At 29.3% G+C, this 16,357-nt stretch overlaps 1 protein-coding gene across 2 annotated transcripts; it reads left to right on the top strand.

Moving 5' to 3' along the window:
* Positions 1 to 5,619: 5,619 nt before the first annotated feature.
* Positions 5,620 to 8,230, top strand: LOC105138871 (L-type lectin-domain containing receptor kinase VII.1-like). 2 transcript variants are annotated; one of them, XM_011045086.1, is made up of 2 exons: positions 5,620 to 7,909; positions 7,991 to 8,230. In XM_011045086.1, the coding sequence occupies exons 1-2, from the start codon at positions 5,779 to 5,781 to the stop codon at positions 8,053 to 8,055; spliced, it is 2,196 nt and encodes a 731-aa protein (XP_011043388.1). In that variant the 5' UTR covers positions 5,620 to 5,778; the 3' UTR covers positions 8,056 to 8,230. The 2 variants fall into 2 exon arrangements, with proteins under 2 accessions (XP_011043388.1, XP_011043389.1); XM_011045087.1 differs by having other exon boundaries at positions 5,621 to 8,230.
* Positions 8,231 to 16,357: the final 8,127 nt, after the last annotated feature.

A 16,357-nucleotide genomic window follows, 5' to 3' on the forward strand; every position in this document is an offset into this window, starting at 1 on the left:
TTAAAATATATTATTAAAATATTACTTCTTTTATCTGCACAACTTTTCTCATCACTTTTCTAAAAACAAAAAGCTTAAAGTATTAAATATTAAATATATTAAAATATAAATGGGTTGCTAAAATATTTTTTTCATCGGAGTACATATATAAAAAAACTATATTTATACTATTAAAAAAGTTACACCAACAATTTATTTATTTTTTAATTATTTTTTCCATTAGAGATGCCTTAAGTGACATAAGTTTAAATCCAAGTACCGAAAGGTTGTGTAACATGCTTATTAACAAAGCATACTAAAACATTGTAGTAATTTCTACACCTTCCAATGTATTGAATTTGTTGATAATTCCATGGAAGGTGATTTGAACCCTTTTTTCATCAATGTTATGCCATCCACCCCTCCCTATGAATTATAAGAATAATATCGCTTGCAAGCAACAATTATTGAAAAACTATGACAAGAACTATTTACTTAAAGAAAGAGAGCTGATGGAGGATGTCATAACCTTTTTTTTTTTACTGCCTTTTTTCTATATATTTTGAAACTTGGAAAAAAAATGTTATCTTATTAAATTTAGTTAATTATAATTATTTTGCTATTTTATTTATTTTTTTTGTGTTAAAAAACCATGAAAATCATAAAAAAGACAAAAAACAATTAAAAAAATATAAATATAGTTGGGATTAAAATTGTATCAATAGCACAGATAAAAATCGAGCTTGAAAATTCTTGAGTAATAATTAAGGGTTGAATCAAAGAAGAAATTGAAGAAAAATGCTAAAAATCTCTTGCTGATGACTTCCTCGTATTGGTAAGGGAATTGTTATTTTTACTTGACAAAAAAAAAAAAACAAAACATCCTTGTCCCGTCTGTTAAGAGAAAGTGCACCTCACCCTAGTGCTATTGGCTTACTATATTCCCGCATCCGTTCCATTGTTTTTATAGTTGTCGGAAGGCAGCATGGTGCTTTTTTAATGATTTGTCACGTAAGGGAGAACCCAAGAATTGCACTCAGCCATTTTTTGCTTTCCACTTTGGAGGGAAGAACTAAACCCCACCCAGGGACGAGAGTGACTCAACCGCCGCCGCCTAAGGTTATACAATATCAACGCTGCGCCGGCTAAGGAGAGGGCTTGAAGCTCTCCTGCTGTCCCCTATGGTGAAAGGTAGTCCGAGTGGCCTTAGCGGCTACCATTTTATATATGGAAAGATTGACGCCAGTATATCGACGAAAGAGGTTCCCCGACGACTGGCTTGAGAAGGCCAGCTCGGATCCTTCCCGAATTACTAAAGTAGAGTGGGCTTGAGGAAGAAGGCTTCCAGTGGTATTCGAACCAAGATAGATGCTTTCCAAAAGCTGCTTCATCTCTTTAGTTACAGTAGCTTGGTTGCTGAAGTAATCATGGGGGCACCTATAAAGGTATGCAATTAACAATCATTATTTGCGTGGTGAGCAAAATATAAAGTATAATTACAGACGCGAATTGTTCATAAAATTCTAGAAGTTCATGGGTTAATTTAGAAACTAGAGTTTTTATTTAATCTTTCTCGATAAGTCCACAGGTAGCAAAGGTTTTTTTTTTTTTTTAATTATATATATATATATATAAATAAATCTATTTTTAAGGGATTGATGTCAAATGATCAATCCACGCATTTTCATTTCTAGAGATAATGTAAAATGAATTAAAAATAGGATAATTAATAATAATACAATTTATAAAAAAACATAATAAATATAATCTTTTATAAAAAATAAATATTTTAAAAGAAATGTTGTTATTTCTTTAAATATAACTATTCTCTTATTTGAATATGTATAATTAATGTATATTTTAGGATTCTTAATTCTTTGAGAAATTACTTAATTTTAGTAAAACAAAATTAGATAATACCCTTATCATTATGACAAGAAGATACTTTAACTTCTGGTTGTTGCTTTAAATCCATTGCATTATAAGAAAAATTAAAAAAGGTGTTGATTTTATTTTGAGAGAAAAGGTTGTAGATTTCAATATTTTTTTTTCCAGTTCTAGGAGAATTTTTTACTTTGATATCAGTTTGTTTTATAATTTTATCCTTATAAGCTATATTAGCCAATATTAAGGCTGATAATTTGTTTTAGTTAGCTTGTTATATGGTTCTAGAAGTGTCAAAAATGTATTCCAATATTAAATTAATGCTATACTTGGCAAGAAAATATTTAATCTTATTGCTAAAAAAATTGAATCTTTAGAAACTGAATTTGACTCTTAAACAAAACTACAACCTTTTTTATTTTTTTCTTTAATGTTCATGAGGCACATTTTTTTATATAGTTTTGGTCCCTAAAATTTTTTTATTCATGATTTTTATGTTTTAGCCCACAACTTCATTTTGTTTCTGTTTCGGTTCCTAAACTTAAGAGATAAAAGAAAGAGTTGTCAAAGAAAAGGTGAGAAAAGAGAAAGTAGCTTAGTAATCATATTCCAACAAGGAAAAAAACCCCATTATTCGTGTCAATAAATTTTATTTGACAATAGAGATTTAATTGATGTGTTTTACCCTTCATCTTGCTATTAAAAATAAATTGGAAATTGGATTTTCTTTTTAGATCGGGATGAATTTTTAAATTTCTAAGAGATTAAAAGTTGTTTTAAAGTTAGACATGGGTTAATTGAAAATTTTCTAGTGTTTTTTAGAAATTTTTTTATGAAAATAAATTGAAATCAAGTTTTTTTTTTTTATCTAATTACCTGATATCCTGACAATTTTTTAACTAACTAAGATGATCAGCATGTAACTAATGAATGATAAATTTCTGTTCATTGTAAGAACGAAAAAAAAAAAAAGAAGACTAGATGCCTGGGTTTGGCCTTGTACACACCTTTTTCATTTTTAGTGAGACTGGTGTGCTGGCCCACTTAGGACCAGATTAGTTGTCTAATCTCTCTTTTAAGCCTTTATATATATAACCAATTTAAAATATTTTGGGATATTATTTTATTAATTAAGAATGTTATAATCTTATTTTCTAATAAGATTATAACATTGTTTTTATAATATTTTCAAGAATTTGTTTTAGAGACCTTCATGATTTCTTTTTTTTTTTTGAATTTTTTTAGTGGATTTCCTGCATTTTTTTATTATTACATAATTAAAAAAAATAATTTCAAAATAATAAGCTATTAAACCTAATAAAATCTATGATTCGGGTCATCAATTTGACCAATTTGACAAGTGAATCTGGCTTGACCTTGATCAATTTAAAATAAATCTATGATTCGGGTCATCAATTTGACAAGTAAATCTGGCTTGACCTTGATCAATTTAAAATGTTATGGTCATAATATAAAAAAAAATCAAATGATGGTGCTTAGAAGATTTTTTAACTAAATTAAATCAAATTTTAACTAGGTTGATCAAGTTATTTTTGGATCTATAAACTTGATCCAATTATATTAGATCAACTTTTATATGATTTAATTTGAAACTCTTGTTAGAAAAGGAGTTAAGATGAGGAACTTTAAATCGACCCTTAAGTCTAACGAGGTTTAATGATACTATCAAATAATTCCCCACAACAAAGCATTGATAATATAATATTCTTATATTTTTAATACAATCTTGTTAAAATTATAATAATATTAATTTTTTTATAAAAATTATTTTTATGATTATGATAAGATTTTGTTTTTTAAAAAATATTATTATAAAAACTTTCTAGGAAAATTGAGCACAATAATAAGATAAAGGTGTTTTAATTAGACAATTGCTTTTTTATTTTTAATTTAAATCGTTTAATTTTTTTATGTAAGTTTTGATTGCTTTTGATTTTCAATGAATCACACAAAAAAACATAATATGTTTTTTTAAGAGATAAAAAATATTAATACGAAAATGAGGAATTATACTAGCAATTTATTCTGATTAAAATTAGATTATTACTCTTTTTATATAAAAACAACTTATTGTCATATAAATACATAAATAAATTTTAAGAGTTCCGTGTGATAGAAATTCGCTATAGTAATCTTCACCTATCTCTTATATTTTTTATTTAATCTTTAGTTGGTATTAATAATTTTTTTAATATTTATTATCCTGTATAATTCTTGATTAATTTTATCAATCACATGCGTCAAATTTTGTATTCATAATTATTATTTTTCTACTAGAAAACTTGTTAATAACATCTACCTTTTCTCTTAAAAAAATTAATTTGGGCCAACTGCTAGTTTTAACTAATTTAAACTCCTAATAATTCAAGTGTGGATTATTTTTTAAAATTAATTTCTATTATCATAAAAAGAATTCGTATTGCTATTTAGGTAATGCAGTTATAAATATTTTGGTGGAGTAAAACTCTATCTACAACATCACTTATGACTAAATTCAAGATAAGCTTAGATTTTTCTAGGTTGCAGTAATTATGACATTGCCGTAGGCTTAAAAAATAATAATAATAATTGCGTCAATGATATTGTTGTGGCTAAATGAATTGTGTTATTTTTTTAAATAAATTTTTAGCTATACCCTTAATCTATGCCTTTTTTATGTTTCACTCAAGAAATTTGATGAAAATTGAAGAAATCTCCCCCCTTTTATATATTCTCCTAGAGCTGGCTAGGTATGGCTTCTCTAAGAAACCACAGTACTATTTATAATTCCTCTGATCCTCGTTAATTACAACAATGCTTTCATTCCTTATTACACACAAAAACACATGCTCTAGTGTATTTATCCATGTTTTCCAACGAGTTAATATTATATTTATTTTCAAATATTAAAAAATATAAAAAATATTTAAACTTTTTAGATTTAATATTTATACCAGAGGCAAGGTTCTTGAATTTAATATCCATGCTTAACAGCAGGTTAATATTATTTTTTTAAATATAAAAAAAGTTATTAAGAATTTCTACTCATCAATACCCTTGAATTCCTCTTAAAATATACCAAGTTGCCATTGTATCTGGACCCCAATTCTTTTCTTCTACCTAAGTCTACGGTCGTTTTGGTTTAGAGGTTGATTGTGACTGTAATTAATACGAGGAGGAGAAGAAGAAACTAGAAAAGTTTGAACATTGCCTCAAAAATCTTCAAAATGAAGTTTCTCTAGTTTTTTTTTTTTTATTAAGTTTTTTTGTATATGAGATCTGTATGAACGTTTTTATTTATTTTTATTTAGTTTTTTTGTATATGAGATCTGTATGAACTTCATGACCAGTTTTCGTTATTACAATAGTTATACGAGTTTACTTTTATATGATTGTTTTAAGTTCAAATATAAGAACAACTTTTCTTTAAAAAAATAAAAATAAATTGGAAACATGAATATTGCCAAACGTATTTAATTATCAAATCATGTAACGTGTAACATGCCTACATGAGTTAATAAAATAAAATAAATAAAATATTTTTTTTGAAAAAACAAATAAGTTAGGATTGGCTTAACTGGATTAGTAAATTAACCTGAATTTTTTATTATATTAATTATTTGTTTTTTCTTTAATTTAGATACGTATAGATTCTAAATCAACTTGCTGGCAAATCCGAAATTTATATCTAAGGAAATAAGTTTGAAGCTACCAAGTATTTTCTTCGAAGATAATCGACCTTGATATTGTAATAAACACAAAATTCCAATTGCGTCAGGTTCATGGACAAATTCACAACCATTATAATCCTGCTGCTAAACGTTTGACTTGGCAAGTTGAAAGAGACTCCTATCCTTTCTACAACCTTAACATCCTGTTTCAGACCACCTTATCTGTCTGAAGTTATAATCTACAATGAAAAACACCTTCCTTTCTCATTCTCTCCTTGCTTCTTGGATTGAAATGAAGAAATTCAACAAGAAGCTTGATCTTGCCTTGCTTCTACTTCCTATAATCCTGTTTTTGCAACCCATATCGGCTATTGACTTTGTCTTCAATGGATTCAATTCCTCTAGTGTTTCACTCTATGGCTCGGCCATCATTGAATCTCGCATTCTTACACTTACAAATCAAACATCTTTCAAAATTGGCCGTGCTTTGTACCCAACAAAGATACCAACCAAAGATCCAAATTCTTCATTTGTGTATCCATTTTCCACTTCTTTTATTTTTGCTATGACCCCTTACAAGAATGTTCTTCCTGGGCATGGCCTGGCTTTTCTTTTTGTGCCCTGTACAAGCATTCAAAGCTCTATTTCAGCTCAATATTTAGGCTTTCTGAATCGTACGAACGGTAACCGTTCATATGATCATCTGCTTGGCATCGAGTTTGATGTGTTTGCAAATGAAGAATTCAGTGATATGAATGATAACCATGTTGGAATAGATGTAAATACACTTACATCAATTAAAGCAGCAGATGCAGGCTATTGGCCTGATAATTCAAGAAGCAGCAACAATGAGAACACCAGTGATGAGGATAGGAATTCTTTTAAGGAACAGGATCTAAATAATGGTAAAAACTACCAAGTTTGGATTGACTATGAAGATTCTATGATTAATGTTACTATGGCTCCGGCCGGCATGAAAAGGCCTTCCAGGCCTTTATTGAATGTGTCTCTTAATCTATCTGACGTTTTCGAGGATGAGATGTATGTGGGATTCACTTCTTCAACCGGACTGCTTGTTGAAAATCACAAGATTTTGGCATGGAGCTTTAGCAATTCCAATTTTTCGTTGAGTGAGAGGTTAATCACTACTGGGTTGCCATCGTTTGTGCTTCCTAAAGATCCATTTTATCGGTCTAAAGTGTTCATTGCAGGAGCCACAGTGGGAGGGGTCCTTCTTGTTGTTTCGGCTGCTACAATTATATGGTTTTTGATTAAGAGAAGACAAAGGAAAGCAAGGGAGAGAGAGGAAATGGAGGATTGGGAATTGGAGTACTGGCCACATCAGGTTAGGTATCAAGAAATTGAGGCAGCAACAAAAGGATTCAGTGAAGAAAATGTTATTGGAATCGGAGGAAATGGAAAGGTCTATAAGGGTGTTTTACCAGGAGGGACAGAGATTGCAGTGAAGCGCATTTCACATGAAAATGATGGGATGAGGGAGTTTTTAGCTGAAATTTCAAGTCTTGGAAGGTTGAAGCATAGGAGTTTGGTGGGGTTGAGAGGTTGGTGCAAGAGAGAAAGAGGAGTCTTCATGTTGGTATATGACTACATGGAAAATGGGAGTTTGGAGAAGAGGGTGTTCGATTGTGATGAGAGTAAAATGTTGAGCTGTGAAGAGAGAATAAGAATTTTGAAAGACGTGGCTTCTGCATTATTGTATTTGCACGAGGGATGGGATTCTCAAGTCCTACACAGAGACATTAAGGCCAGCAACGTGTTACTTGACAAGGATATGAATGGAAAGCTAGGTGATTTTGGATTGGCTCGAGTGCACGGGCGTGGTCAAGTGCCTAGCACCACGCGGGTGGTTGGAACCATAGGATACATGGCACCTGAGGTGGTTCGAAGTGGAAGAACCTCAGCTCAAACCGACGTGTTCGGTTTTGGGGTCTTGATTTTGGAGGTCATGTGTGGAAGGAGGCCTATAGAAGAAGGGAAGCCACCTTTGGTAGAATCGGTTTGGCAGTTGATGATGCAAGGGCAGTCACTTTATGCCTTGGATGAGCGACTAAAGGCTAGAGGAGAACAATTTGATGAAGGAGAAGTAGAAAGAATGCTTCATCTAGGCTTATTGTGTGCATATCCTGACTCTAAAGTGCGGCCGACAATGAGGCAAGTAGTGAAGGTGACGGAGGGCAATAATGAGCTTAGTGAGATTGAAAGTGAGGATATGGATGCATGTTTGCTACAACAGATGAAGTCTACGGATTTTTGGTCGAGTTATTCTAGCCATGGATCGCACCCAACTTTTGATGAAATTAGACGATACCACTCATCTTCTATGTCCTTATCTTGGAGCAATACTGTAGTGGAGGGTAGGTGAATCCGCAATCAGTTGATGAGTTACGGTATCTGTTGGTTTTTTTTTGCAAATTTATTGAACTAAAATTTGCCAGATTTTCCGTGGCAAGCTTGGAAGAAGCTGCAGAAGTTGGCAGGATCAAGATCCAAGAGCATATAAAATGAAACAGTGGGGAGGGAGCCTTGATTTTGATTTTCATTTTTTTCTTCATGAATGTTTGATAGATTGGGACAATAATGTAGAGGAGAATCCTTTCTTGTTTCTGTACAAGGAATGATTAGCATATTGGTGTGTACGTAAATACAGCAAATCCACAGATGTTTTTTTCCTTAAATTTCTCTCCCTCTTTGCTAACATGTCAATGATGCCATCATTGTCTTTGCATATTCTTCAAGTTCAAGAAATTTCAATGGAGTTGTTGATTTTAAAACCAAAAACCTCACTGACCATCATGACTAGAAGAAGTATTATATGCATGCTCTAGTCAGTTCACCATATATATATATATATATATATAGAAGAGAATAAAGCCATGTTTTTTTTGTCACATTTAACTAGGCAAGGAATGACTATTATTGGCATAGTTTTTAAACCCGGCCCGGTGGCTGGCCCGGTCCAAGGCCCGGGTTTCGGGTTTTGACCGGGTTGAACGGGTCGGCCAGGTCAATTTCTATTTTTAAAAAAATTCAAAACGACGTCGTTTTAGTGAAAAAAACAAAAGTCAATGGTTTACCACCGGGTTTTTGACCGGGTTTTGTCGGGTCGTTCGGGTTTCCGGGTCAACCCGCCGGATTGACTGGGTCACGCCGGGTCATGGCTTATCTTATTTTTTTATCAATCCGGCCTGTTTCAACCCCGGGTCGGCCGGGTTCCAGGTCAACCCACCAAGCCGGACCGGATTTTAAAACTATGATTATTGGACTGGGAGGAATATTGCTTTCTAGCTAGATACAGAGTCAAACTTTGTCGTAATGGTACAAGAATTCCGAGTCAACCTACCGGGCCGGGCCGGGTTTTAAAACTATAATTATTGTGCTGGGAGGATATTGCTTTCTAGCTAGATACAGAGTCAAACTTTGTCGTAATGGTACAAGACTTCTGTCAAAAATGTTGTCTTCTATTTTGTAATTTTTGCTTCTGCGTTTGACTAGGAAATAGACGTGTCATTATATATAATATTACCTATTCCACACGTTGATACCAACAAGCGCTAGTGGTCTAGTGGTAGAATAATACCCTGCCACGGACGTCATGTACCACAATGTCTTGACTTTTAGACTGAGAGTGATTATTATTTTTTATTTATAAAAATTAATAAATTTAAATTTTGTAAAATATATAAAAAAACCTAAATAAATTTCAACCGGTTCCAATTTAATTTAATTATTTTACATTTAAAAACTCAAAATTATGTTATTTTTTGAATATTTTTGAAATTTTTTAATAGACTACTTTTGATTCTGTTCAGTTTTTTAATTTTAAACTAATAAAATAGAAACCAAACTGAATTAATTTTTTTAAAAATATTTTAATCTATTTAATTAATTTTTTATAATTTAATCAATTTATCAATTTTTTCTAACTTTTACTTCAAATTTTTGTTTTGTTTATTTGCGTGTTTGCTTTTACATTTGAAATAACCATAACCAAACAATTATTTGGTAAACATAAAAACACAGGTAAATTTTGATGAGGCCTGCTACATATTACGTTTGAAAAGTAAGAAAATAGAAGTAGCTCTATGTTACCTTTTCACTTGCACTGTTCATTAAAGTGAACAATACGAGTAAATCTTACTTACTTTCTATGCAATTAGCATGAATAATATAATATAGTACACAGTTCTGGTCAGATTAGTTCCGACGGAACTGGGTCTGGTTCAAAGCTCAATATGCATTGAACCGGATCCTATCCAGTAAAATAAAAAATTAAAATTATTTTTAAATTTTTAATTGTATTTTATTTGAAAAATTAATATTTAACCTTATTCAATGACATTATATATATCAGACAGAAATCGCTTGATAATGTACCGTTTGCAGGATTTGATCACAATTTCAATTTTATTCCTAATTATATTTTACCTAATGTTGTTGCGCACTTAAGAAACCAAAAAAACTGTAATCCTTGTCGGATGTATTTCATACATGATGGAATTGTAGATAATTTAATGAAACAATGAAAAATATTTTATATAAATTATTATTTATTTTATGATATAATAACAATAATTAAATTTATAATGTTTAAATTAAAAACCATCAATATTAATATATATATTTTTAAAATTATTTTATAATCTAAATTTCAAAAGCATTATTAACCAAACATATTAAATAATTTTTTATTTAACTTCAATTTCAACTACAGTTTTAACCAAATATATATAAATGTTAAATCAACATCAATTAAAAATATTTTTTATAAAATAATTTTTTTAAAATCACAACTATAGCTACTACAATATCAAACACATCTTCTTATCCTTGTCCCTTTTGTCTCTTTTGAAATGGGCCTAAAGTGCACACTGTTAAGTTATTCCCAATGCTCTAAAGCCCACAGAAAACTCATTATTCCTAGTTTTAACATCATTCCCAGGCCGGTCTATATTGTGTATGGATAACAAAATTAATGATGGGCCAATCACAAAACATCATTTTCAGGACTTAATTTTTTATTTTTATTGGCAAATGCTCTATATAGAATGTCAAAAAGAAAAAAAAAAGAAAAAGAAAAAAAACAGTAGCATTTGTCAATAAAAAAAAGAAAAGAGGTTAGCTTTGGCCAGTGTAGTGTGTGCCACACTCCTACCTCTAGTCTCTATGAAACTCGGATTTGGTGTGTACAAGAGTAAAAAAAGGAGCTTAAAAAAAGTAATTTTCTTCGCTATTTTTATTTTATTTTATAGCTTTAAATGGACAGACGAATGAAGAGCTAAAATAACTATGGCAAGAACAATTTGCTTTAAGAAAGAGAGCAACAAGGTAGAATCTTTGATGGAGGAAGTCATAGCCTTGTTTTTTTTACTGCCTTTTTTTTAATATATATTTTGAAACTTAGAGAAAATTAAAAAAAAATTCTCTGAGTAAATTTAGTTAATTTTAATTATTTTTTATTTTTATTTAGTTTTTTATGTGTTAAAAACCATGAAAATTGTAAAAAATACAAAAATAAAAAAATATATAATTGGAATTGAAATTGAACCAACAATAATCAAGTAATACAAATAAAAATTAAGTTTGAAGATTTTTATCCGAGTTGAAGTAAGGAAGAAACTGAAGAAAAGTGCTTAAAATCTCTTGCTGGTATCAAAGAACCATCTCATTTAAAAGTTTAAGTTAATAGGTGAGACTTCAAGATATGCTTTATATTATTTTCTAACACATTCTCTCAAGTGAAAGTCTTTTAGGCTTGAAACTTGCACATGACCACATTATCTTGTAATTAATTTTTATCAAATAAATGGAGATGGTGGGATTCGAACTCATGATTGCTTGGTTATCAAAACTCTGATATCATATCAAAAAATCATCTTAACCTAATAACTTAACATTTTAAGTCGAAATAGTTCTTTAACACAAAAAATCATCTCAACCTAATAACTTAACCTTTTAAGTCGAAATAGTTCTTTAATATGGTATCTATTATCTTAATCTAATAACTTAAATTATTAAATAAAATTTTAAAATATAATTTATATTGTTTTTTAACTACCAGAATTATGATTTCCTCCTATAAAAACGGATTCGTTTATTAGTAAGTCAATTGTTATTTTTACTTGATAAAAAATAAAAATAAAAAATAAAAAATAAGAAAAATCCTTGTCCCGTCTGTTAAGAGAAAGTGTAACTCACAAAAGTGCTTCCAGTGCTCTTCCAACCGAAATATATGCTTTCCAGGGGCTGCTTCATCTCTGTAGTTGTCGAAGTAATCATGGGCGCACCTATAGGTAAGCAGTTAACAATCATTATTTGCGTGGTGAGCAAAACATATAGTATAATTAGAGACGCGAATTGTTCGTAAAGTTCTAGAACTTTAGGGGATAATTTAGAAACTAGAGTTTTAATTTAATCTTTTTCGATAAGTCCACAGGTAGTAAAGGTTTGTTTTTTTTTATAAATAAAAAAATACATTTTTTTTAAGGGATTGATATCAAATGATTTAATGGACGCCTCTTTCATTTTTAGAGATATTAAAAAATAAAGTTTTTCTTAAGGTATTGAAGTCAAATGATTCAATTGACAAAGTAAAATGAATTAAAAAAAATGGGATAATTAATGATAATATAAATTTTTTCAAAAAAAAAAAATACTAAATATAATCTTTTGAAAGAAATGGATACTGTAAGAGAAACACCGTTATTTTTTTAAGTGTAACTATTTCTTTACTTAAATTTATGTAATTAAAGTATATTTTAGAATACTTGGTTTATTTGAGAAATTATTTAATTTTGGTTAAAAATATTTAGATTGGTAATATCCTTATCATTATGACAAGAAGATACTTTTAACTTCTTGTTGTTACTTTAAATGCACTGTATTATAAGAGAAATTAAAAGAGGTGTTGATTTTATTTTGAGAGAAAAAATTGTAGATTTCAATAGTTTTTCTCTTTTTTTCTGGTTTTAGGAGAATTTTTTACTTTGATATCATTTTTTTTTAAATTTTATCCTTATGTACAAGCTATATTAGCTTGGATTAAGGCTGATAATTTGTTTTAATTATCTTGCTATATGATTCTTGAAGTGTAAAAAAAAAAACATTTCAATGTTAAATTAATACTTTATTTGGCAAGAAAATATTCAATTTTATTGTTAAAATAATTGAAATTTTAGAAACTGAATTTTACTCTTAAACAAAAATGTTGCAGTTTCATTATTAGTTTCAATATTAGTAAAAATAAATTAAAATTATGGCATTTAAAAGTTTTTTTAACTAAGTCAAATTAAGTCTTGATTAAGTTATTTTTGAACCCACCAACTTGATCTAATCACATTAAATTAATTTCCACGTTGCTAAATTTAAAATCCAAATTAAGAAAGGAATGGGCTCTAAACTGACCCTAAAGCTAAACAAGGTTTAGTGACGCTGTAGAAAAATTCCCCACAACATGTAAATAATATATTATTTTTATATTTTTTAATACAATCCCGTCAAAATTATAATAATATTAATTTTTACATAAAAACTTATTTTTATGGCTAAGATGAGATTTTATCTAAAAAACGAATATTATTGTAAAAACTTTCTAGAAACATTGAGCACAATAATAGGGTGTTTTAATTAGACAATTGCTCTTTTATTTTTATTTTAAATCATTTTATTTTTTTATGCTAGTTTTGATTGTTTTTGATTTTGATTAATGATTGACATTGAACAACAAAAATATATTTTTTAAAAGGTAAAAAATATTAATAAGAAAATGAAGAATTATATTAGCAATTTATTTAGATAATTATTACTCTTTTCATATAAAAACAACTTATTATCATATAAATACATAAATAAATTTTAATATATATATTTTTTAAAAATACTTTAAAAAACAATATCAACCACTTAAAATAATTTCATATAATTTATTTTTTATAACAACAACTGCATAAACCACACCCTCCCTTCGTTGATAAGATCGCGTGATCCATTAGTTTGCGTTTGTCTACAAATGTTTTGAGATGTTAGCCAGATTTGACCATATAATTTTCTATGCCTTGCATATTATCTTAATCTCTTTCATAACTCACTTTGAGCAATCATGGAAATTCTTTTGACTTGTCAAAATCACCTGTTCCGCCAGCATCCAGGCCACTTGTCCAGCATTATGGAATTTGTATTAGTCTAATGGTTCTCATTTCTCATGCACCACACGATTCTTTTGCCCAAATCATATACTAGGAAAGATTGAATTAGGTTATTAATAAAAAAAGAAAAAAACCCTTTAATTATTAGGTGCTGGAAACTTTCCCTATCAAGGTCAAATCCAATGCCGAGTGATGATTTCCCTACCAAAGCTTATCCTTATGGCATGGAGACCACACTAAAGGCAAACCGAGCTAAGCACGAACTCACCAAACTTTGGCTTGCACTTGCTGCACATTTCGAAAGATTACACACCTAAAAGCTAAATCTAAGAGTTGAGCAAGCATTTATATTAGCTTGAAGAAACCATGGGCTGATTGCAGTACGTAATCTATCAATTTCCATCCATGCATGTCGCTCGTGTCATGTTTTTGTGTGTGCAACCTTATCAATTCCACGATCGAGTTTCCTTTTTTTGAGTACTCTTGTAGAGATACAGAGGAGTACTCAAGCTGATATTTTAAGATAGCAATTTTACATTTTAGAATTGGCATGAGTAATTGTACCAGTCATGTATATGAAATGTAGACCCATCCAAGTTCACTGCAGCCAAAATACGCGCTACATGTTAGTGCCAAATTCTTTGAGAGAAGGCAACGATTTTGAGAGAAATATCACTACCCAAATATAGCAAGATATCGATTGAATATTTCATCGGTGTTTAAAGCCAGTTTTGTCAAAAATACAATTATTGATGGAATAACGGGTGAAAAAAATATTGTTGGTGATTTCTATATATCCCGTTAGTCATTCTATTAAAATTATGATTATTAATGGATTTATCAGTATAATTATTGTGATAAACAAGAAAATTTTACCGGTAATAATTCTATTAGTGATTATAATATATTATTGATAGAATTAATTTGTCAAAGAATTACATTTATATGCATGTTAAAACAAAAAATATAATAAAAAAATAATTAAAATAAAATAAAAGCAAATTTAATAGAATTAAGTTAAATTAAATTAAAAAAATATATTTTTAATTTAAAAATATTATTAAAAATAATTTATCTATCTAGGTAATAAAAAAAAAGAGGAAAGATGAAGACAGGTCTTCACCGGAACCAGATGAGCAACAAGATGAAGTACATATAGTAAGAGTCGACAACAATTGCTTGATATCATTTAATTTATCCCTCAATTTGATCCTTTTAGTCCTAAGGGCCTTCTTAGCTTGAACATCTTTTTGTATGATCATTTGAATGACCGATAATTACTAGCTCGATTTGGATTATAAGGTCCTAATAGTCGAGGCATTATGGTCCGCCTATATATTCTTAACCATAGAATTGGAGATATTGTAAACTTGATTTCTATCAGGTTCACCAGTAGATCTAGTCTCCAACTAAAAATTCAAATCGAGTTCCAAATAGGTCAAATGATCATTCTTGTATCTCTCATGCAATTAGGTGGTATATGCTTTTTGAAACAAAAAAAATAATTAAATTTAGGAAAAAGTAATAACTAAAAAAAATTTAACATCTTACTTACCACGAACTTCTCGACTCGATGATTCATGATTTATGGTATCCTTTTTTATCTATTTTCCTTCAGCATGTGAGTTTCAACAAAAAAATCTATTAGTTTTAAATCGCATCCAAACACTGTAGCTTGTAAAATAAAGCTATTGTTAATTAAATATTTTTATATAATACAATAATTTTAAAAAATTATCAAATAAAACAATATTTTACCATCTACTTTACATGTGAAATGAACGAAATGGATTTGTTGGTATGAATGGTTATAGAACCACGAATCTCTTATAATCGCCTCAAAAAATGCTCGAACATCACGTGATGGAGATAAGCATCCCAAATATCCTCTGTGACGTGTAGAGATTTTAAATCGCTCTACATGAATATGTCTTCCTAATCTAGAGGACCTTTATCTTTTGCATATTTCTTTGTTTTTTTTTCTGGGCATCATACCATATCAAAACCTTAACATGTGTCTTGTTTTTTGCTTTTTTATTTTTTCTAAGTTGAACAAGTATTTGCATGAAATTAAATAGAGATTGAATAAATGAATGTCTTATTTTTTATTTTTTAAAAAAGACCATATAAATTTACTTAGGTTGCATCTATAATCCCTAACCTCTTAAATAGATATATCTATCTATACTAAACAAAACCTCCAACTTTTGCGTCAAATGATAAATGTATGGATTGATGCTTTATTAAGTTGAAGAAGGATGAAGGGAATATAATCTCAAGTTTGCATATTATCTAGACGATATTCATTTCAAGCTTCTTTATATGTTGGTATGCAAATTGTTAGAGCATATATATTTAAAACATTAACTAATCTCCATGAGCATCACATATTCCCTTTAGTAATAAATCCTTATAAGCAAGTGGAATGAATGTTCACATAAATACATGAAAGTTATGACTTTTCATTCCATACAAGTTGTCATCCTTTAAATTTACCAATTTAAATATGTCTGAAGCATATCCATTAAAAAAAAACCAAACTTTTAAGTCATCGATAGATAAATACTTATGTATTTTTATCTAAAGCAATAAAGACTTTAGGTTTTGTGACCCATGATCCATCAAAAATCAACTCTATATTTTTACAGTGATAAAATAAAA

The sequence above is a fragment of the Populus euphratica genome, unplaced genomic scaffold (genome assembly GCF_000495115.2).
Source record: "Populus euphratica unplaced genomic scaffold, PopEup_1.0 scaffold84.1, whole genome shotgun sequence".
NCBI lineage: Eukaryota > Viridiplantae > Streptophyta > Magnoliopsida > Malpighiales > Salicaceae > Populus > Populus euphratica.

What these genes read in the sequence shown, in the direction of transcription:
- LOC105138871 (XM_011045086.1), top strand. Translation starts at nt 5,779, where the DNA reads ATGAAAAACACCTTCCTTTCTCATTCTCTCCTTGCTTCTTGGATTGAA. An exon ending in GAGCAATACTGTAGTGGAGG is followed by an intron (nt 7,910 to 7,990) that starts GTAGGTGAATCC and finishes AAAATTTGCCAG; the next exon opens with ATTTTCCGTGGCAAGCTTGG.